General features: G+C 37.7%; 1 protein-coding gene across 1 annotated transcript in view; it reads left to right on the plus strand.

Annotated features, from left to right (window-relative positions):
• LOC103028001 (transmembrane protein 198) overlaps positions 1 to 15,138 on the plus strand; it is a 21,797-nt gene extending 6,659 nt beyond the window's left edge. The window contains exons 2-5 of the mRNA XM_022670996.2: positions 3,494 to 3,824; positions 6,082 to 6,660; positions 11,294 to 11,427; positions 14,532 to 15,138. Of these exons, the coding sequence (XP_022526717.2) occupies positions 3,665 to 3,824; positions 6,082 to 6,660; positions 11,294 to 11,427; positions 14,532 to 14,684 (1,026 nt within the window). The 5' untranslated portion in view covers positions 3,494 to 3,664 and the 3' untranslated portion in view covers positions 14,685 to 15,138. The remainder of the gene's footprint in view (positions 1 to 3,493; positions 3,825 to 6,081; positions 6,661 to 11,293; positions 11,428 to 14,531) is intronic.
• The last annotated feature ends 1,700 nt before the right edge of the window (positions 15,139 to 16,838 follow it).

The following is a 16,838-nucleotide window of genomic DNA, read 5'->3' on the forward strand; positions in this document are numbered from 1 at the left end:
AAGCAGGAGTGAGCAGTAACAGGACTAAAACAAGTGGGACTGAGCAATAACAGGACTAAAACAAGCGGTGAGAGCAGTAACATGAGTGAGCAGTAACAGGACTAAAACAAGTGGAAGTGAGCAGTAACAGGACTAAAACAAGTGAGAGTGAGCAGTAACAGGACTAACACAAGCAGGAGTGAGCAGTAACAGGACTAAAACAAGCTGGAGTGAGCAGTAACAGGATTAAAACAAGCAGGAGTGAGCAGTAATAAGACTAAAACAAATGGGAGTGAGCAGTAACAGGACAAAAACCAACAAGCATGAGAAGTAATGGGACTAAAACCAGCGGGAGTGAGCAGTAACAGGACTAAAACAAGCAGGAGTGAGCAGTAACAGGACTAAAACAAGCATAAGTGGGAAGTAACGGGACTAAAACAAGCGGGAGTTAGCAGTAACAGGACTAAAACAAATGGAAGTGAGCAGTAACAGGACTAAAACAAGCTGAAGTGAGCAGTAACAGGACTAAAACAAGCAGGAGTGAGCAGTAACAGGACTAAAACAAGCAGGAGTGAGCAGTAACAGGACTAAAACAAGCAGAAGTGAGCAGTAACAGGACTAAAACAAGCTGAAGTGAGCAGTAACAGGACTAAAACAAGCAGGAGTGAGCAGTAACAGGACTAAAACAAGCAGGAGTGAGCAGTAACAGGACAAAAAACAGCAAGCATGAGAAGTAACGGGACTAAAACCAGCGGGAGTGAGCAGTAACAGGACTAAAACAAGCAGGAGTGACCTGTAACAGGACTAAAACAAGCGGGAGTGAGCAGTAACAGGACTAAAACAAGTGAGAGTGAGCAGTAACAGCACTAAAACAAGCAGGAGTGAGCAGTAACAGGAATAAAACAAGTGAGAGTGAGCAGTAACAGCACTAAAACAAGCAGGAGTGAGCAGTAACAGGACTAAAACAAGCTGGAGTGAGCAGTAACAGGACTAAAACAAGCAGGAGTGAGCTGTAACAGGACTAAAACAAGCAGGAGTGAGCTGTAACAGGACTAAAACAAGCGGGAGTGAGCAGTAACAGGACTAAAACAAGTGAGAGTGAGCAGTAAGAGCACTAAAACAAGCAGGAGTGAGCAGTAACAGGAATAAAACAAGTGAGAGTGAGCAGTAACAGCACTAAAACAAGCAGGAGTGAGCAGTAACTAGACTAAAACAAATGGGAGTGAGCAGTAACAGGACTAAAACAAGCAGGAGTGAGCAGTAACAGGACTAAAACAAGCATAAGTGGGAAGTAACGGGACTAAAACAAGCGGGAGTTAGCAGTAACAGGACTAAAACAAGCAGGAGTGAGCAGTAACAAGACTAAAACAAATGGAAGTGAGCAGTAACAGGACTAAAACAAGCTGGAGTGAGCAGTAACAGGACTAAAACAAGCAGGAGTGAGCAGTAACAGGACTAAAACAAGCAGGAGTGAGCAGTAACAGGACTAAAACAAGCTGGAGTGAGCAGTAACAGGACTAAAACAAGCAGGAGTGAGCAGTAACAGGACTAAAACAAATGGAAGTGAGCAGTAACAGGACTAAAACAAACTGGAGTGAGCAGTAACAGGACTAAAACAAGCATAAGTGGGAAGTAACGGGACTAAAACAAGCGGGAGTGAGCAGTAACAGGACTAAAACAAGCAGGAGTGAGCAGTAACAAGACTAAAACAATCATGAGTTGGAAGTAACAGGACTAAAACAAGCATAAGTGGGAAGTAACGGGACTAAAACAAGCGGGAGTGAGCAGTAACAGGACTAAAACAAATGTGAGTGAGTTGTAACTGGACTAAAACAAGCCATAGCGGGCAGTAATGGGATTAAAACAAGTAGGAATGGGTTTAAAAAGGCAATCCTGCACAGAATTTGGTCCTGCACAGTGCACGGTTGACAGCTCAGCTATAGTTCACTAAAAACAGGCAATACAGTAAATTAATTTAGATTATGCTGTTTTTAACAGTGTAGTTACTACATCCTGTGGTGTACTTTTCATAATAATAAATGACACTGATGATTGCAGACAGGGGGGAGTGGAAGTCTAGAGTTTTGGGATACTGAAGTTTACAGTTTGCTGGACTCTGGATCTGTTCGTGGGTTTAATTCTGGACTGTAACAGTGAAGTAGTTTAGCATGTGTTCAGAACAATGAGCGCTAAAGAAACACAGCGTTCAGCTCAGCTCACTTCCTCAACCTGCATCCTGTGTTTGGGGGAAGAGTGATCAGCGGGGTGAGAGAGAGAGAGAGAGAGAGTGAGAGTGATTTCCCTCAGACCTTCCAGAAGGGAAATTTGGGACGTGGTGGGAAAGCTTACAGGTGTTTCCAGTTCAGAGCTCAGAACTGTCTATTGTATCTATAGTGGAGTTTTATTAGAGAGATTTAAAGAACCCACATATTATGTGTTTCATTATACAGCTCTGAAAAAATGAAGAGAGCACTTCAGTTTCTGAATCAGTTTCTCTGATTTTGATATTTATAGGTTTGAGTAAAATGAACATTGTTGTTTTATTCTATAAACTACAGACAACATTTCTCCCAAATTCCAAATAAAAATATTTTAATTTAGAACATTTATTTACAGAAAATGAGAAATGGCTTAAAAAGTTCAGATTCATAAAGTTTTAAGAGTTCAGAAATCAATATTTGGTGGAATAACCCTGATGGTTTTAATCACATTTTTTTTCATGCATCTTGACATCATGTTCTCCTCCTCCACCAGTCTTACACACTGCTTTTGGATAACTTTATGCTGCTTCACTCCTGGTGCAAAAATTCAAGCAGTTCAGTTTGGTGGTTTGATGGTTTGTGATCATCCATCTTCCTCTTGATTATATTCCAGAGGTTTTCAAAGAAACTCATCAATTTGAAGTGCTCTCTTATGTTTTTTTGTTTTTTTCAGAGCTGTATATCTTAGTTTAAGGTAATTGTAGAAGATAATTTAAAAATTAGGGGAGATGGGAGAACAAGCTCTGAATGATAACTTGGAGTTACAGTTAAAGAATGGGAAAATTATGTGTATAGTGGTATATACAGTGCTGTTTCAGACAGCTTCCTCTTACAGCGTCCACAGTTAATCCTGTTGGATGTGGTTGGTTCTTCTTGGTGGTATGCTGACATTACCCTGGATACCGTGGCTCTTGATGCATCACAAAGACTTGCTGTCTTGGTCACAGATGCTCCAGCAAGATGTGCACCAACAATTTGTCCTCTTTTGAACTCTGGTATGTCACCCATAATGTTGTGTGCATTGTAATATTTAGAGCAGAACTGTGCTCTTACCCTGCTAATTGAACCTTCACACTCTGCTCTTACTGGTGCAATGTACAATTAATGAAGATTGAACACCAGGCTGCTCCAATTTAGCCATGAAACCTAAAATCCCACACTAAAATGAGACAGGTGTTTCAGTTTCATTGTCCAACCCCTGTAGGTTCACATTAATAATTTATTTTTTATTTATCTGTTGTTCTTTCATTCAGGTGCTGTGGAGCTCCAGCTGTTCCGGGCCTGATCTGTAATGATCTGAAGCAGTGGAGGTGTTCTCTATAAACAGCCTGATTATATATCAGGTTGTAGATTTGAGAAGAATGCACAGCGATGGCTGTAATTCTGATGTGAGACGTTAAGCTGTGCTGAAGTTTGGAGGGAATATGGCAGACCCCTCTATGCTGGTGATGGAGGGGCTGAATTCCACCCCGGTGACGGAGATGACAGACAGCTGTCTGCTGGAGATCAGGACCAAGTTCGAGGTCATTCCTTCAGTCGCCTGCTGCATGTGCTTCATGCTGGGGGTCATCTACTGCTTCTTTGGTGAGTGTGATAAAAGATGGATGATCACAAGCCATCAAACCAAACTGAACTGCTTGCATTTTTGCACCAGGGATAAAGACATAAAGTTATCCAAAAGCAGTGTGTAAGACTGGTGGAGGAGAACATGATGCCAAGATGCATAAAAAAAACTGTGATTAAAAACCAGGGTTATTCCACCAAATATTGATTTCTAAACTCTTAAAACTTTATGAATATGAACTTGTTTTCTTTGCATTATTTGAGGTCTGAAAGCTCTGCATCTTTTTTGTTATTTCAGCCATTTCTCATTTTATACAAATTTGTAAATGCTCTAAATTAAAATATTTTTATTTGGAATTTGGGAGAAATGTTGTCTGTAGTTTATAGAATAAAACAACAATGTTCATTTTACTTAAATATAAACCTATAAATAGCAAAATCAGAGAAACTGATTCAGATAATGAAGGGCTTTCCTAATTTTTTCCCAGAGCTATATAGCAGTGCATCTCAAAAAAATGTAATAGTGTGCCAAGTCCTGCTAGAAAATTAAATCCGCATCTCCATAAAAGTTTTCAGCAGAGGGAAGCATGAAGTGCTTTGGGCGGTTGACTGTTGACTGTTGTCAGGGTTTAAATTGGTTAGTGGCGCACCTCACCTGGCATAAATATATTCAGAAACTCTGGCACGAGGTGTAAAAATAGACTATTAACGGAGAGTAAGATAGCAATGAGCACTGCAATACAGGGCCCTGTATGTTTTACATAATAGTTCTTATTTATAGTTTTGTTTTATAGTAAGTTTGGTTAAAAAAAGCTGTTTTTCTCTCAGTTCAGGGTTAATAGAGGTAACTTTGGTACGTGAGAGCTAAGCCACGGCCTGATTTTATTTAATCTGCTAATTTTAGATGATTTATAAACATGATGTTTGTCAGTAGAGCTGAGTATAAACTCAGTGAGGATGTGCTCGGGTGGTGTTTCTCCTAAAAACAGAGCTGAACTGAGAAACCCAGTTGGAAGCCGTATTCAGTTTCCTTAAGCAGCCCATGCTGACTACCGCCTATTGTAGACCTTGTGTTTTTTATAAATCGTACTTCCTGTTTTCAGGGGGTTTCTACAGTAAAGTATAGAACACTGTAGGACTCTCAGTAAGAAACCCCATTACTTATTGGACATTTATTTACTGATTTATGTGTATTGCTTATTCTTAATCACCCTCAAAGTGGAAATTAGAATGCGATGTGAAAAAACGTCCTGTAGGGGTGTCCCAACACTTGCCTACTCTTTTTCCTAGAAGAGTAGAAGCTATTAAAGCTGCTAAAGGGGGTTTAACTCCATATTAGGTCCTTTGGGTTTAGAATGGGACATCAATAAGGCTCTTACGTACTTGTGTCCATTCTTCTGGTAAGTTTTTATAGCTGCAAAGCTGGTGGCAAATCTATATTATAGACTATAGTGCACTAGAGGCCGTGAGTAGGTTATTTGGCATGTACTGCATTTTAATGGTGTGTGTGAGGAGTTAAGCAAAAATTAAACATGAATATCAGTGCAAGATTTTCCTAGAGACATGAAGGAGAATCAGGGAAATGCTTCTTTAGCTAGCTAAGCTAACTCCAGGCTGATTAGGTTGGATATCAAGTCCCAAACGGCTCCCTAAACCCTAGAAAGTGCACAAAACTGATTTAAAAAGTACAATAAATAGTGCACATGATGTCTAGTCAGAGTTTGGAGTCCTATAAAACATGTAAATCAAAGGGTAATCATAGCACAGTCCTATAAATCCAGCAAATCTAACTGTTATCAATCAACACCTTTAAATCCACAAATAACCCTTTATATACTATTATTATTGCTATTATACTATTATTTCTTGGCAACTTTTACATCAACAATAAACAGAACAGAACATTGCTGTTCCTGTAAATGAGCTGCAGGAGCTCCTTCACAGCGTCCAGTTTCCTCTGCTGAGAAGCGTTTGTTGGACACGTCCAGGTAGCTGCACCGTTAAAATAGCAATCTGCCAAAGTCAGAGCTCACCTGTCTCTTAAAGGGAATTAAACAGAATTGACATTCTGATTGGTTTATTTCACTCTACGCCCACAATTAACCAAACTCATGATTAATAACGAGAATTAGTACTGAAGTAGTGACTTTTGCACATTTAAATGTACTTTTCCCATCGTTACGATAGCAAAGACACACTGACACATTTTAAATCACACTGCATGGCGCACTGTTGAGGGCTTACCTATAATTCTATTTGTTGACTCATGTTTTTTCAGGGTACCGCTGCTTTAAGATGGTGATGTTCCTGTCGGGTCTGGTGTTCGGGACGGGCGTGGGCTACCTGCTGTGCCTCCGGGAGCAGATACAGGACTCGCCGCTGGATGCAGAGACGCGGGCGGGCATCTCTCTGGGCATCGGTTTACTGGGAGCACTGGTGACTGTTCTGGTGCGCTGCGTGGGTCTGTTTCTCACTGGACTCCAGCTGGGCCTGCTGCTCAGTGTCATCGCCCTGGTGGCAGCAGGACAGTATTACCCCGTCTTCAGCCCGGTGTGGGTTCCCGCGGGCTCAGTGCTGGGCACCAGCATGTTCTTCGCCGTGCTGACGCTGTGCTGGCAGAAGACCATGACTATTGTTGCCACGGCTACGCTGGGCGCAGCCATCGTTGCGACGTGCATGGATTACTGCGTGGAGGCGCAGATGGTGGCGCTGCGGGCGTACGTGGGGCTGAGGGGTGACCAGCAGGGGGTGATGTGCTGGTATAGCTGGGCGGTGGTGGGCATGTGGCCTGCAGCAGCTGCTTTAGGAATACTGGTGCAACGCAGATACACAGCCAGAGGACTCTCACACTCAGAGGGTAAGCCCTCACTACAACTCCCATAATTCACCTGCACCCACTGTTATTAGCCCTCACTACAACTCCCATAATCCACCTGCACCCACTGTTATTAGCCCTCACTACAACTCCCATAATTCACCTGCACCCACTATTATCAGCTCTCACTACAACTCCCATAATTCACCTGCACTCACTATTATCAGACCCTCACTACAACTCCCATAATTCACCTGCACCAACTATTATCAGCCCTCACTACAACTCCCATAATTCACCTTCACCCACTATTATCAGCTCTCACTGCAACTCCCATAATTCACCTGCACCCACTATTATCAGCCCTCACTACAACTTCCATAATTCACCTTCACCCACTATTATCAGCTCTCACTACAACTCCCGTAATTCACCTGCACCCACTATTATCAGACCCTCACTACAACTCCCATAATTCACCTGCACCAACTATTATCAGCCCTCACTACAACTCCCATAATTCACCTGCACCAACTATTATCAGCCCTCACTCCAACTCCCATAATTCACCATCACCCACTATTATCAGCTCTCACTACAACTCCCATAATCCACCTGCACCCACTATTATCAGCCCTCACTACAACTCCCATAATTCACCTGCACCCACTATTATCAGCCCTCACTACAACTCCCATAATTCCCTTTCACCCACTATTATCAGCTCTCACTACAACTCCCATAATCCACCTGCACCCACTATTATCAGCCCAGTTAACACATAGAGTTTTTGCATGCCAGTGTAAACAGCATTATTAAACTGTTGATGTCGGCTCTGTTTATTATTGGATAGATGTGATTATTATTGGATAGATGTGATTATTATTGGATAGATGTGATTATTATTGGATAGATATCTGATTATTATTGGATAGATCTGATTATTATTGGATAGATCTGATTATTATTGGATAGATGTGATTATTATTGGATAGATGTGATTATTATTGGATAGATATCTGATTATTATTGGATAGATCTGATTATTATTGGATAGATCTGATTATTATTGGATAAATGTGATTATTATTGGATAGATGTGATTATTATTATTGGATAGATGTGATTATTATTGGATAGATGTGATTATTATTGGATGAATGCGATTATTATTGGGTGGATGTGATTATTATTGGGTGGATGTGATTATTTTTGGATAGATGTGATTATTATTAGATAGATGTGGTTATTATTGGATGGATGTGATTATTATTGGATAGATGTGATTATTATTAGATAGATGTGGTTATTATTGGATAGATGTGGTTATTATTGGATAGGTGTGATTATTATTGGATAGATGTGATTGTTATTGGGTAGATGTGATTGTTATTTGACAAATGTGATTATTATTGGATAAATGTGATTATTATTGGATAGATGTGATTATTAATGGGTGGATGTGATTATTATTGGATAGATGTGGTTGTTATTGGATGGATGTGATTATTATTGGATAGATGTGATTATTATTATTGGATAGATGTGATTATCATTGGATAGATGTGATTATTATTGGATAAATGTGATTATTATTGGATAGATGTGATTATTAATGGGTGGATGTGATTATTATTGGATAGATGTGGTTATTATTGGATGGATGTGATTATTATTGGATAGATGTGATTATTATTATTGGATAGATGTGATTATTGTTGGATAGATGTGATTATTATTGGATGAATGCGATTATTATTGGGTGGATGTGATTGTTATTGGGTGGATGTGATTATTTTTGGATAGATGTGATTATTATTAGATAGATGTGGTTATTATTGGATGGATGTGATTATTATTGGATAGATGTGATTATTATTAGATAGATGTGGTTATTATTGGATAGATGTGGTTATTATTGGATAGGTGTGATTATTATTGGATAGATGTGATTGTTATTGGGTAGATGTGATTGTTATTTGACAAATGTGATTATTATTGGATAAATGTGATTATTATTGGATAGATGTGATTATTAATGGGTGGATGTGATTATTATTGGATAGATGTGGTTATTATTGGATGGATGTGATTATTATTGGATAGATGTGATTATTATTAGATAGATGTGGTTATTATTGGATAGGTGTGATTATTATTGGATAGATGTGATTGTTATTGGAGAGATGTAATTGTTGTTGGACAAATGTGATTATTATTGGATAAATGTGATTATTATTGGATAGATGTGATTATTATTGGGTGGATGTGATTATTATTGGATAGATGTGGTTATTATTGGATGGATGTGATTATTATTGGATAGATGTGATTATTATTGGATAGATGTGGTTATTATTGGATAGATGTGATTGTTATTGGATAGATGTAATTGTTATTGGACAAATGTGATTATTATTGGATAAATGTGATTATTATTGGATAGATGTGATTATTATTGGGTGGATGTGATTATTATTGGATAGATGTGGTTATTATTGGATGGATGTGATTATTATTGGATAGATGTGATTATTATTAGATAGATGTGGTTATTATTGGATAGGTGTGATTATTGTTGGATAGATGTGATTATTATTAGATAGATGTGGTTATTATTGGATAGGTGTGATTATTATTGGATAGATGTGATTGTTATTGGATAGATGTAATTGTTATTGGACAAATGTGATTATTATTGGATAAATGTGATTATTATTGGGTGGATGTGATTATTATTTGATAGATGTGGTTATTATTGGATGGATGTGATTATCATTGGATAGATGTGATTATTATTAGATAGATGTGGTTATTATTGGATAGGTGTGATTATTATTGGATAGATGTGATTATTATTAGATAGATGTGGTTATTATTGGATAGGTGTGATTATTATTGGATAGATGTGATTATTATTGGATAGATGTGGTTATTATTGGATAGGTGTGATTATTATTGGATAGATGTGATTATTATTAGATATATGTGGTTATTATTGGATAGGTGTGATTATTATTGGATAGATGTGATTATTATTGGATAGATGTAATTGTTATTGGAAAAATGTGATTATTATTGGATAAATGTGATTATTGTTGGATAGATATCTGATTATTATTGGATAGATGTGATTATTATTGGATAGATGTGATTGTGATTATTCTTGGATATGTCTGATTACAGCAGTGAATGGGGTGAGTTGTATTCAGACTGTAGTCTGTAATCTGATATAAGCAGGGCTGCAGGAGGTCAGGGCTGAGTGTGGACGTAAGTGTCCCGCTCTGTCCTGATTAAACAGTCTAATCAGTCTCGTCATCACAGTACAGACAGCAGCTGCTGCTGCTTCACCTCCTTCCTCCTTATCTCTGCTGTTCAGACACTGATCTAAACAGCTGATTCTAACAGCTGTACCTTTATTTATACCACTATACAACTAACATTTACAGCCAGAACAGTGTAGATTGATATACAGGACGATATTATTATATCTGTATATTATTATATACAGATTTATTATATATGAAATCAGCAACAAAAAATCATTTTTTCACAGCATTTCTTTAACCCTCTTATTATCTTTTATCGTCAATTTGACCCCATTCAATGTTCAAAATCTCTGAAAAAATGTTTGATATTTGTTTTGTGATTCATAATTATTTTCTTTTCTTAATTTGATGAAGACGATACATAAAAAAATCTAAATATTTTAAATGTAAATTTAATTTCAATGTCTGTTTTATTAATGTTGTTTTATATGAATGAAAATAAGACATATGATAATAATGTTAAGGTCACTATGACATTCAGTTGTATAATCTCTATCTAAATATCCCTTAACTTCAGGCCCTGACCTTACAACACAGTACTTATAATATGACTTACATAATACTAATATAACATTATAATAATGTCAGAACTGCTGATAATTTATCCAATAAAAAACTGGCAAATAAGCTTTGCTAACAAGTGTATTTAAATGTAATTATATTATTTTCTGCAGGTTTAAATTGCTGGGATCGTATTGGTCCAGATAATAAGGGTTGTTAATAAATTTGAGGATAGTAGGAGGGTTAAATGGATAGTTTTTAAAGGTGGATGGATGGATGGATGGATGGATGGATGGATTGATGGATGGATGGATTTTAGCGGTATAGGGGTAGAAGGAGTGTTAATGATAAAGCGTCCAATAGCATCCCTCACATTTTCTATAATCAGGTATAATCAGATCTGGAGATGCAGCAGCTGGAACAGGTTTTAAGTGTACAGAGTTTTAAAACAGCTCAATTACAGGAAAAAAACACGGTCCAGAAATATCCAGATACAGTAAAGCAACATCAGCACTGTTTACAACAAGATCATTATCTGAGAACAATGTAACTGATCTATTGTCTTCAGTACTTTAGTTTTTTGTTTTAGTTTAGTTTTTTCTTTTATCTCAATAGATAGCTAATCAAAGTTACTATAGGGATGTTGATGGATTAACAGAAGCTGAAGGAGCTCCAGAAGTGGTGCAATTTAAATGGGTAATTGAGTTATTATATGTAACACTGACTCTCTCTCTCTCTCTCTCTCTCGCTCTCTCTCTCTCTCTCTCTCTCTCTCTCTCTCTCTCGCTCTCTCTCTCTCTCTCTCTCTCGCTCTCTCTCTCTCTCTCTCTATGTCTCTCTCTCAGTGATTGTTAGTGGTAAACAGAGGCAGGTCCAGCTGATGAGGATCAGAGAGAAAGACGCCCGTCGCCGGCCAGACGGAACATACCGCCGCCGACCCCCACCCCTCAAACGCTACGCTGGAGACGTGCTCGCCCCGGTACACCACCCCCCCCCCCAGCCCCCCCCCCCCCAACATTCCCTCCACTGTACACCATATACAACTCTGTAAAAAAAAAATAAGAAACCACAAAAAATGATGAGTTTCTTTGACCACCAAACTGAACTGCTTGAATTTTTGCACCAGGAGTAAAGCAGCATAAAGTTATCCAAAAGCAGTGTGTAAGACTGGTGGAGGAGAACATGATGCCAAGATGCATGAAAATAAAACTGTGATTAAAAACCAACCAGGGTTATTCCACCAAATATTGATTATTTCTGAACTCTTAAAACTTTATGAATATGAACTTGTTTTCTTTGCATTATTTGAGGTCTGAAAGCTCTGCATCTTTTTTTTGTTATTTCAGTCATTTCTCATTTTCTGTAAATAAATGCTCTAAATGAGAATATTTTTATTTGGAATTTGGGAGAAATGTTGTCTGTAGTTTATAGAATAAAACAACAATGTTTATTTTACTCAAACATAAACCTATAAATAGCAAAATCAGAGAAACTGATTCAGAAACTGAAGTGGTCTCTTATTTTTGTCCAGAGTTGTATATCAGAACAGACATACACATACACACACTGCCATATGTTTATACAGTACCAGTCAAAACTTTGGACACACCCTAAATTCAGTGTTTGTTTTTCATTATTTTAAAATGTTCTGTATTGTAGATTAATATTAAACACATCCAATTTATGAAGAAAAACACATGTAATTATTTAGTAACCAAAATGTTTTATATTTTAGATTCTTCAAAGTAGCCCCTCTTGTTTAGAGGATCAGTTTTGAACATCTCTGCTGGATTTTCTCAGTTAGTTTTATGAGGTAGAGTCTCCTGGAATTCAGGCTTTCAGTTAACAGCTGTGCTGAACTCATCAAGAGTTAATTACTTGAATGTCTTGTCTCTTAATAAAGTGTTTGAGAGCATCAGTTAAAGTAAAGTAGTGAAGAGGTAGAGTTACAGGTATACAGTGAATAGTGAATATTTGAGTAATGTTCGAATCCAGATTATGAGAAGCAACAACTACTCAACTATCAATCAGTGGAGCTGATTGAGTGTATAGTGATAAAATGAGCAGGTGGTCATAATGTTTTGACTTTATATGAATGTGTAGTAAAGCCAAGAAAAGATTTCAACTACTGCCATCTGGTGGTCGACTCATATCCAGAGTGAGACACAGCTTTACAAATCTGAATGTAACTGCATTTTAACCTACCACCAAAAAAACAGGCTTTAAAAACAAAAAAAATCATCATAGTAATAGTAATCATAACAACGGCATATTTAAAATAATAATATGTAAAGCATGTTAATAGATATAAGCAATACAAAATAGCATATTTGCTGGAGAAAAAGATCAATCTGTGACAAACCCAACTTTTACATCAGCAATAAACAGAATATTGAATAAAATAGCATTGCTGTTGCCTGTAAATGAGCAGCTGGAGCTCCTTCACAGCGTGAATGAACAGGTCAGTGTGTTTTTGCTATTGTAACGTCGGGAAAAGTACATCTTGTTTGGCTCAAAACAAAGCTCAAAAGACATGTAATGATTCTCTTAATTAATCACTGGTGTATAATTTTGTGTGTAATGTGAAATAAACCAATCAGAGTGTCACTTGCCTTTAATTCCCTTTAAAATTCAGGTGAGCTCTGACTTTGGCGGATTGCTATTTTAACAACAAACACTTCTTAGCAGAGGAAACTGACCACAGCATTTTTTTGGAGTTGAGCAAGGTGTACTTTTCCCGTTGTTACAATAGCAAAGACACATATTGACACGCCTTAAATCAAGCTGCACGGTTGTCGGCTCAATTATAGATTGCCAAATCAGGGAACAATTTCCAACTCTCTAATAATACATATTGTACAATTTAAGTAAGTTAAACATTATTTTATTAACCCTTTCAAACCATTCAAACTTACGTCAATTACAATTACAATGGACATCATGTATTTTACTATTTTTTTTTTATGTTGTGTTGCACATACCACTAATTAAGGCTAACTATTGTCTATCAGAATAGAGCATGAAGCAGTCAATGAATAAGCTTACAAGCCAATAAAAGAGTAGCTTAGCCCCGCCACCCTTCACTGGAAAAAAACAGCATTTCAGGCATTAGAGAGTCACGAAGCAAAGTAACAAGAGTTCATTTTTGAACAGCTAATTTAATGTGATTTAGAGCTTATTTTACTGTGTAGAATTGGTTTGTGACATACAAAAAGGTTGATATCAAATATAAAATAAAAATGTTAAACACAGGCTTCCAATACAATGGTCATTAAACAAAATAAAATAAATATTTTAGTTAATTGAATGAATGAAGTTCAACGTATATAGCGCCTTTCTAGAAACACAAGGACGTTTTACAATTTACAAATTTTTATATACAACCATTCATACTCAGCACTCATCCACACACTGGCGAGAAGCGTCAGCCAATAGCGCACAGCGTACTCTCAACCGGAAACAACCGTCCACCTGGAGAACTGCATCTAGCACTACAGCATTTACCCAGCACAGAGTGCCAATATATATATATATATATATATATATATATATATATATATATATAGGCACACAGTCATACATACATTTACACACACACAAATGTACACATTTACATACATTCCACACACTTTACACACACACAGATATCAATTTAGAGTATCCAATTTTAGCTGATTTCCATGTTTTTGGACTGTGGGAGGAAACCAACTCAAACACAGGGAGAATATGGAAACTCCACCCATATAAGGACTTGAACCCAAGACCCCAGTGCTGGGAGGTGAACGTGCTAACCACTAAGCCACCATGCCGCCCCATTTTTTAGACTTTACATATAGATATTAGGGGTGGGCGATATGGCTCTAAAATAATTTCACGATATTTCAGGGTATTTTTGCGATAACGATATACTTGGCGATATAGGAAAACAGTATAATAGTATAACAGAATAATCATATATATATATATTAGATTCCTCTTTTGTGTGCATTTCAGGCAGAAAACAGCATTTTTATATTTTTTCCATCACTGGAACATAACTCAGGTCTGAAAGGGTTAATTTATTGATTATTGTTTATTTCTCAGAGTTACCTGGCGAGTCTGCGGGAGCGTCAGATGAGCACCGGGTCGTCTATGAGCAGCCTGAGCACCGTCCACCACACCATGATCGACTTCGACTACGAGACCGGGTCCATGGTGCCTCTGACCACCTCGTCATCAGCAGTGCTCAGAGTGTGAACACACACACACTTACCCACACACTTACACACATTTGCACACACTCATACACACACACACACACACACGCCTGAGACCCTGGGACCTTTATTTTTAAGCGCTGTGCACTCCAGGGCAGAAAACAGCCTGCTGCAGTAAACAGACTGGAGCGATGCTGCAGAGACACTGCGGGGATGACTGGGAGTACTGGGACACAAGACACGGGTCTACAGAGACTGAGACAATAGATCAGCTCTATAAACAACACTGGATCTCCTCAGGACTGGAGGCGCTTTGAGCATTGGTGGCATAATAAAGCATAAATACACTAATATGTACCTTTAAAACTAACTGTACCATCAAAACTAACCAACACTGTGAGACAAACTGCTTAAAATAAACTACATAGCAATAAATAAAGACACTTTGTATTCAGATTCAAAACTCTTAAATAAAATAAAATGAGAAAACTGTATATACATGTGTGAATGTAATATTTAAGCAACAGAACGCAAGAGGGAGTGTTTTATCGTGAATAACACACAACCTCTCGTGTAAACAGCGTATGGTTTATACCAGAGACTGTAAAAAAAGATGGACGCCGTGTCCCCGTTCCAATTCATTCAATGAAAATGAAGCCAAAATCTTCCTCCATGTTGGCGATCCTGAAACCCGAGTCTGTAGAGCGCAGTAGAGACCAGAGGAGGGAGAAAGTCTGTGGAGAGACAGCCCACTCATTTAAATAACCCCGCCCCTGAGGGCTGCCTCGAGGTCACAGGCTGCAGAGCGGAGCTGACGGTCTGTTATTGGTCCCGCCCATAACCAGCCCTTTTACAATAACCACACCTGTTTTGAATAGAGCTGAATAACGTTTTAAAAAACGAATTCTGTGGGGATATAAACATTTAACAATATAAGCAGAGGTTACACTAGCTGCTGCATTTAAATAATGGAGATAGAATTACAGTATATTAAAAAAAAAAACGTGATTGAAAGTTGTCTGTTTTGCCATTGAAACCTATGGGGATGGTTGGGATTACACAGCTTTCTGAAACCGAACAGCAGGGGGCGCCCGACCTGTGGTGGCTTCACTTTTGAGAGACGATGCTCTGTCCAGCTATACACAGTCTATGGTCTATACAGACTAACACCACTAACGTTAGCTTAAAATCAAAATTAAAGGTTAAGGTGGTTGGTAACTTAGGATTGTGAAAGTATTGCGAGTATTTCTGCTTGTGTGCTGGGTGGTGTTGGTAGGTTAGCTAGCTACCAGGCTAGCTGCTCCTGCAGCACTGTGGTTAGTTTTAATATTCATTCATTCTTAACTTTGCAATGGGGAGCTAGAATTAAATTAGCCTCTGCTGTCTGTTGCATCATTTAAGGTGGAACGGGACAGTTATCTAGCTAGCTAGCTACTGTAACTGTAACTAATAGGGAAAAATGTCTATAAAACATTGAAACTACTCATTAAACTATGGTAATATTAGTGGTTATCGTAATTTTTAACAATTATGATTTTTGTTTGTGCTGTACCAACTGTACCAAGCCAGTTATTCTCATAACCCTCTGTTTGAAGGATCATGTAATGGATTAAGGCGTACTATTAATAACTGTCTACTTTTTGGTCTGTTTTTTATGCATAATGTGCACTGGATTATGAGATGCATTATGCAGCACTAGTAAGGAACAGGGGTGTCGTCATGTTTTCCTTCTAAATTCAGCAGGTCTCTGAAAATGGGTGGCTAGACCTGTAAAGCTAAAGTAAGGTAAGTAAACAAAACTATAATGATTAAAAAGTCATACAAGTTAACCCTTGTGTGTTGTTCATATTTTTGTTACTCGTTTACTTTGTTACTTGTATTTAATTCAGCAAAATTAAGCAATTTTACATTAAAATGCTTTACACATGCTTGCTTCACCTAAATTGCAAGCAATATAAACACAGCTTACATGGTTAATATTTACCCTTTACCTTTCTTATGTTACATTTCTTTCAAAAAGTGCTACTCTTTTTTTTATTAGTTTTTTAATAAAATGTAAAAGAAAATGAATTAAACTCAAGATATGAGTAGAAAATTAGTTTAGTTTCAAATTTACAAATGAAGCAATGTTTATTAGCCCTTGGCCAAACATACTGTATGTAATATAAATGTGTGTGTGTGTGGGGGGGGGGGG

The sequence above is a fragment of the Astyanax mexicanus genome, chromosome 12, assembly GCF_023375975.1.
Source record: "Astyanax mexicanus isolate ESR-SI-001 chromosome 12, AstMex3_surface, whole genome shotgun sequence".
Classification (NCBI taxonomy): Eukaryota; Metazoa; Chordata; class Actinopteri; order Characiformes; family Acestrorhamphidae; genus Astyanax; species Astyanax mexicanus.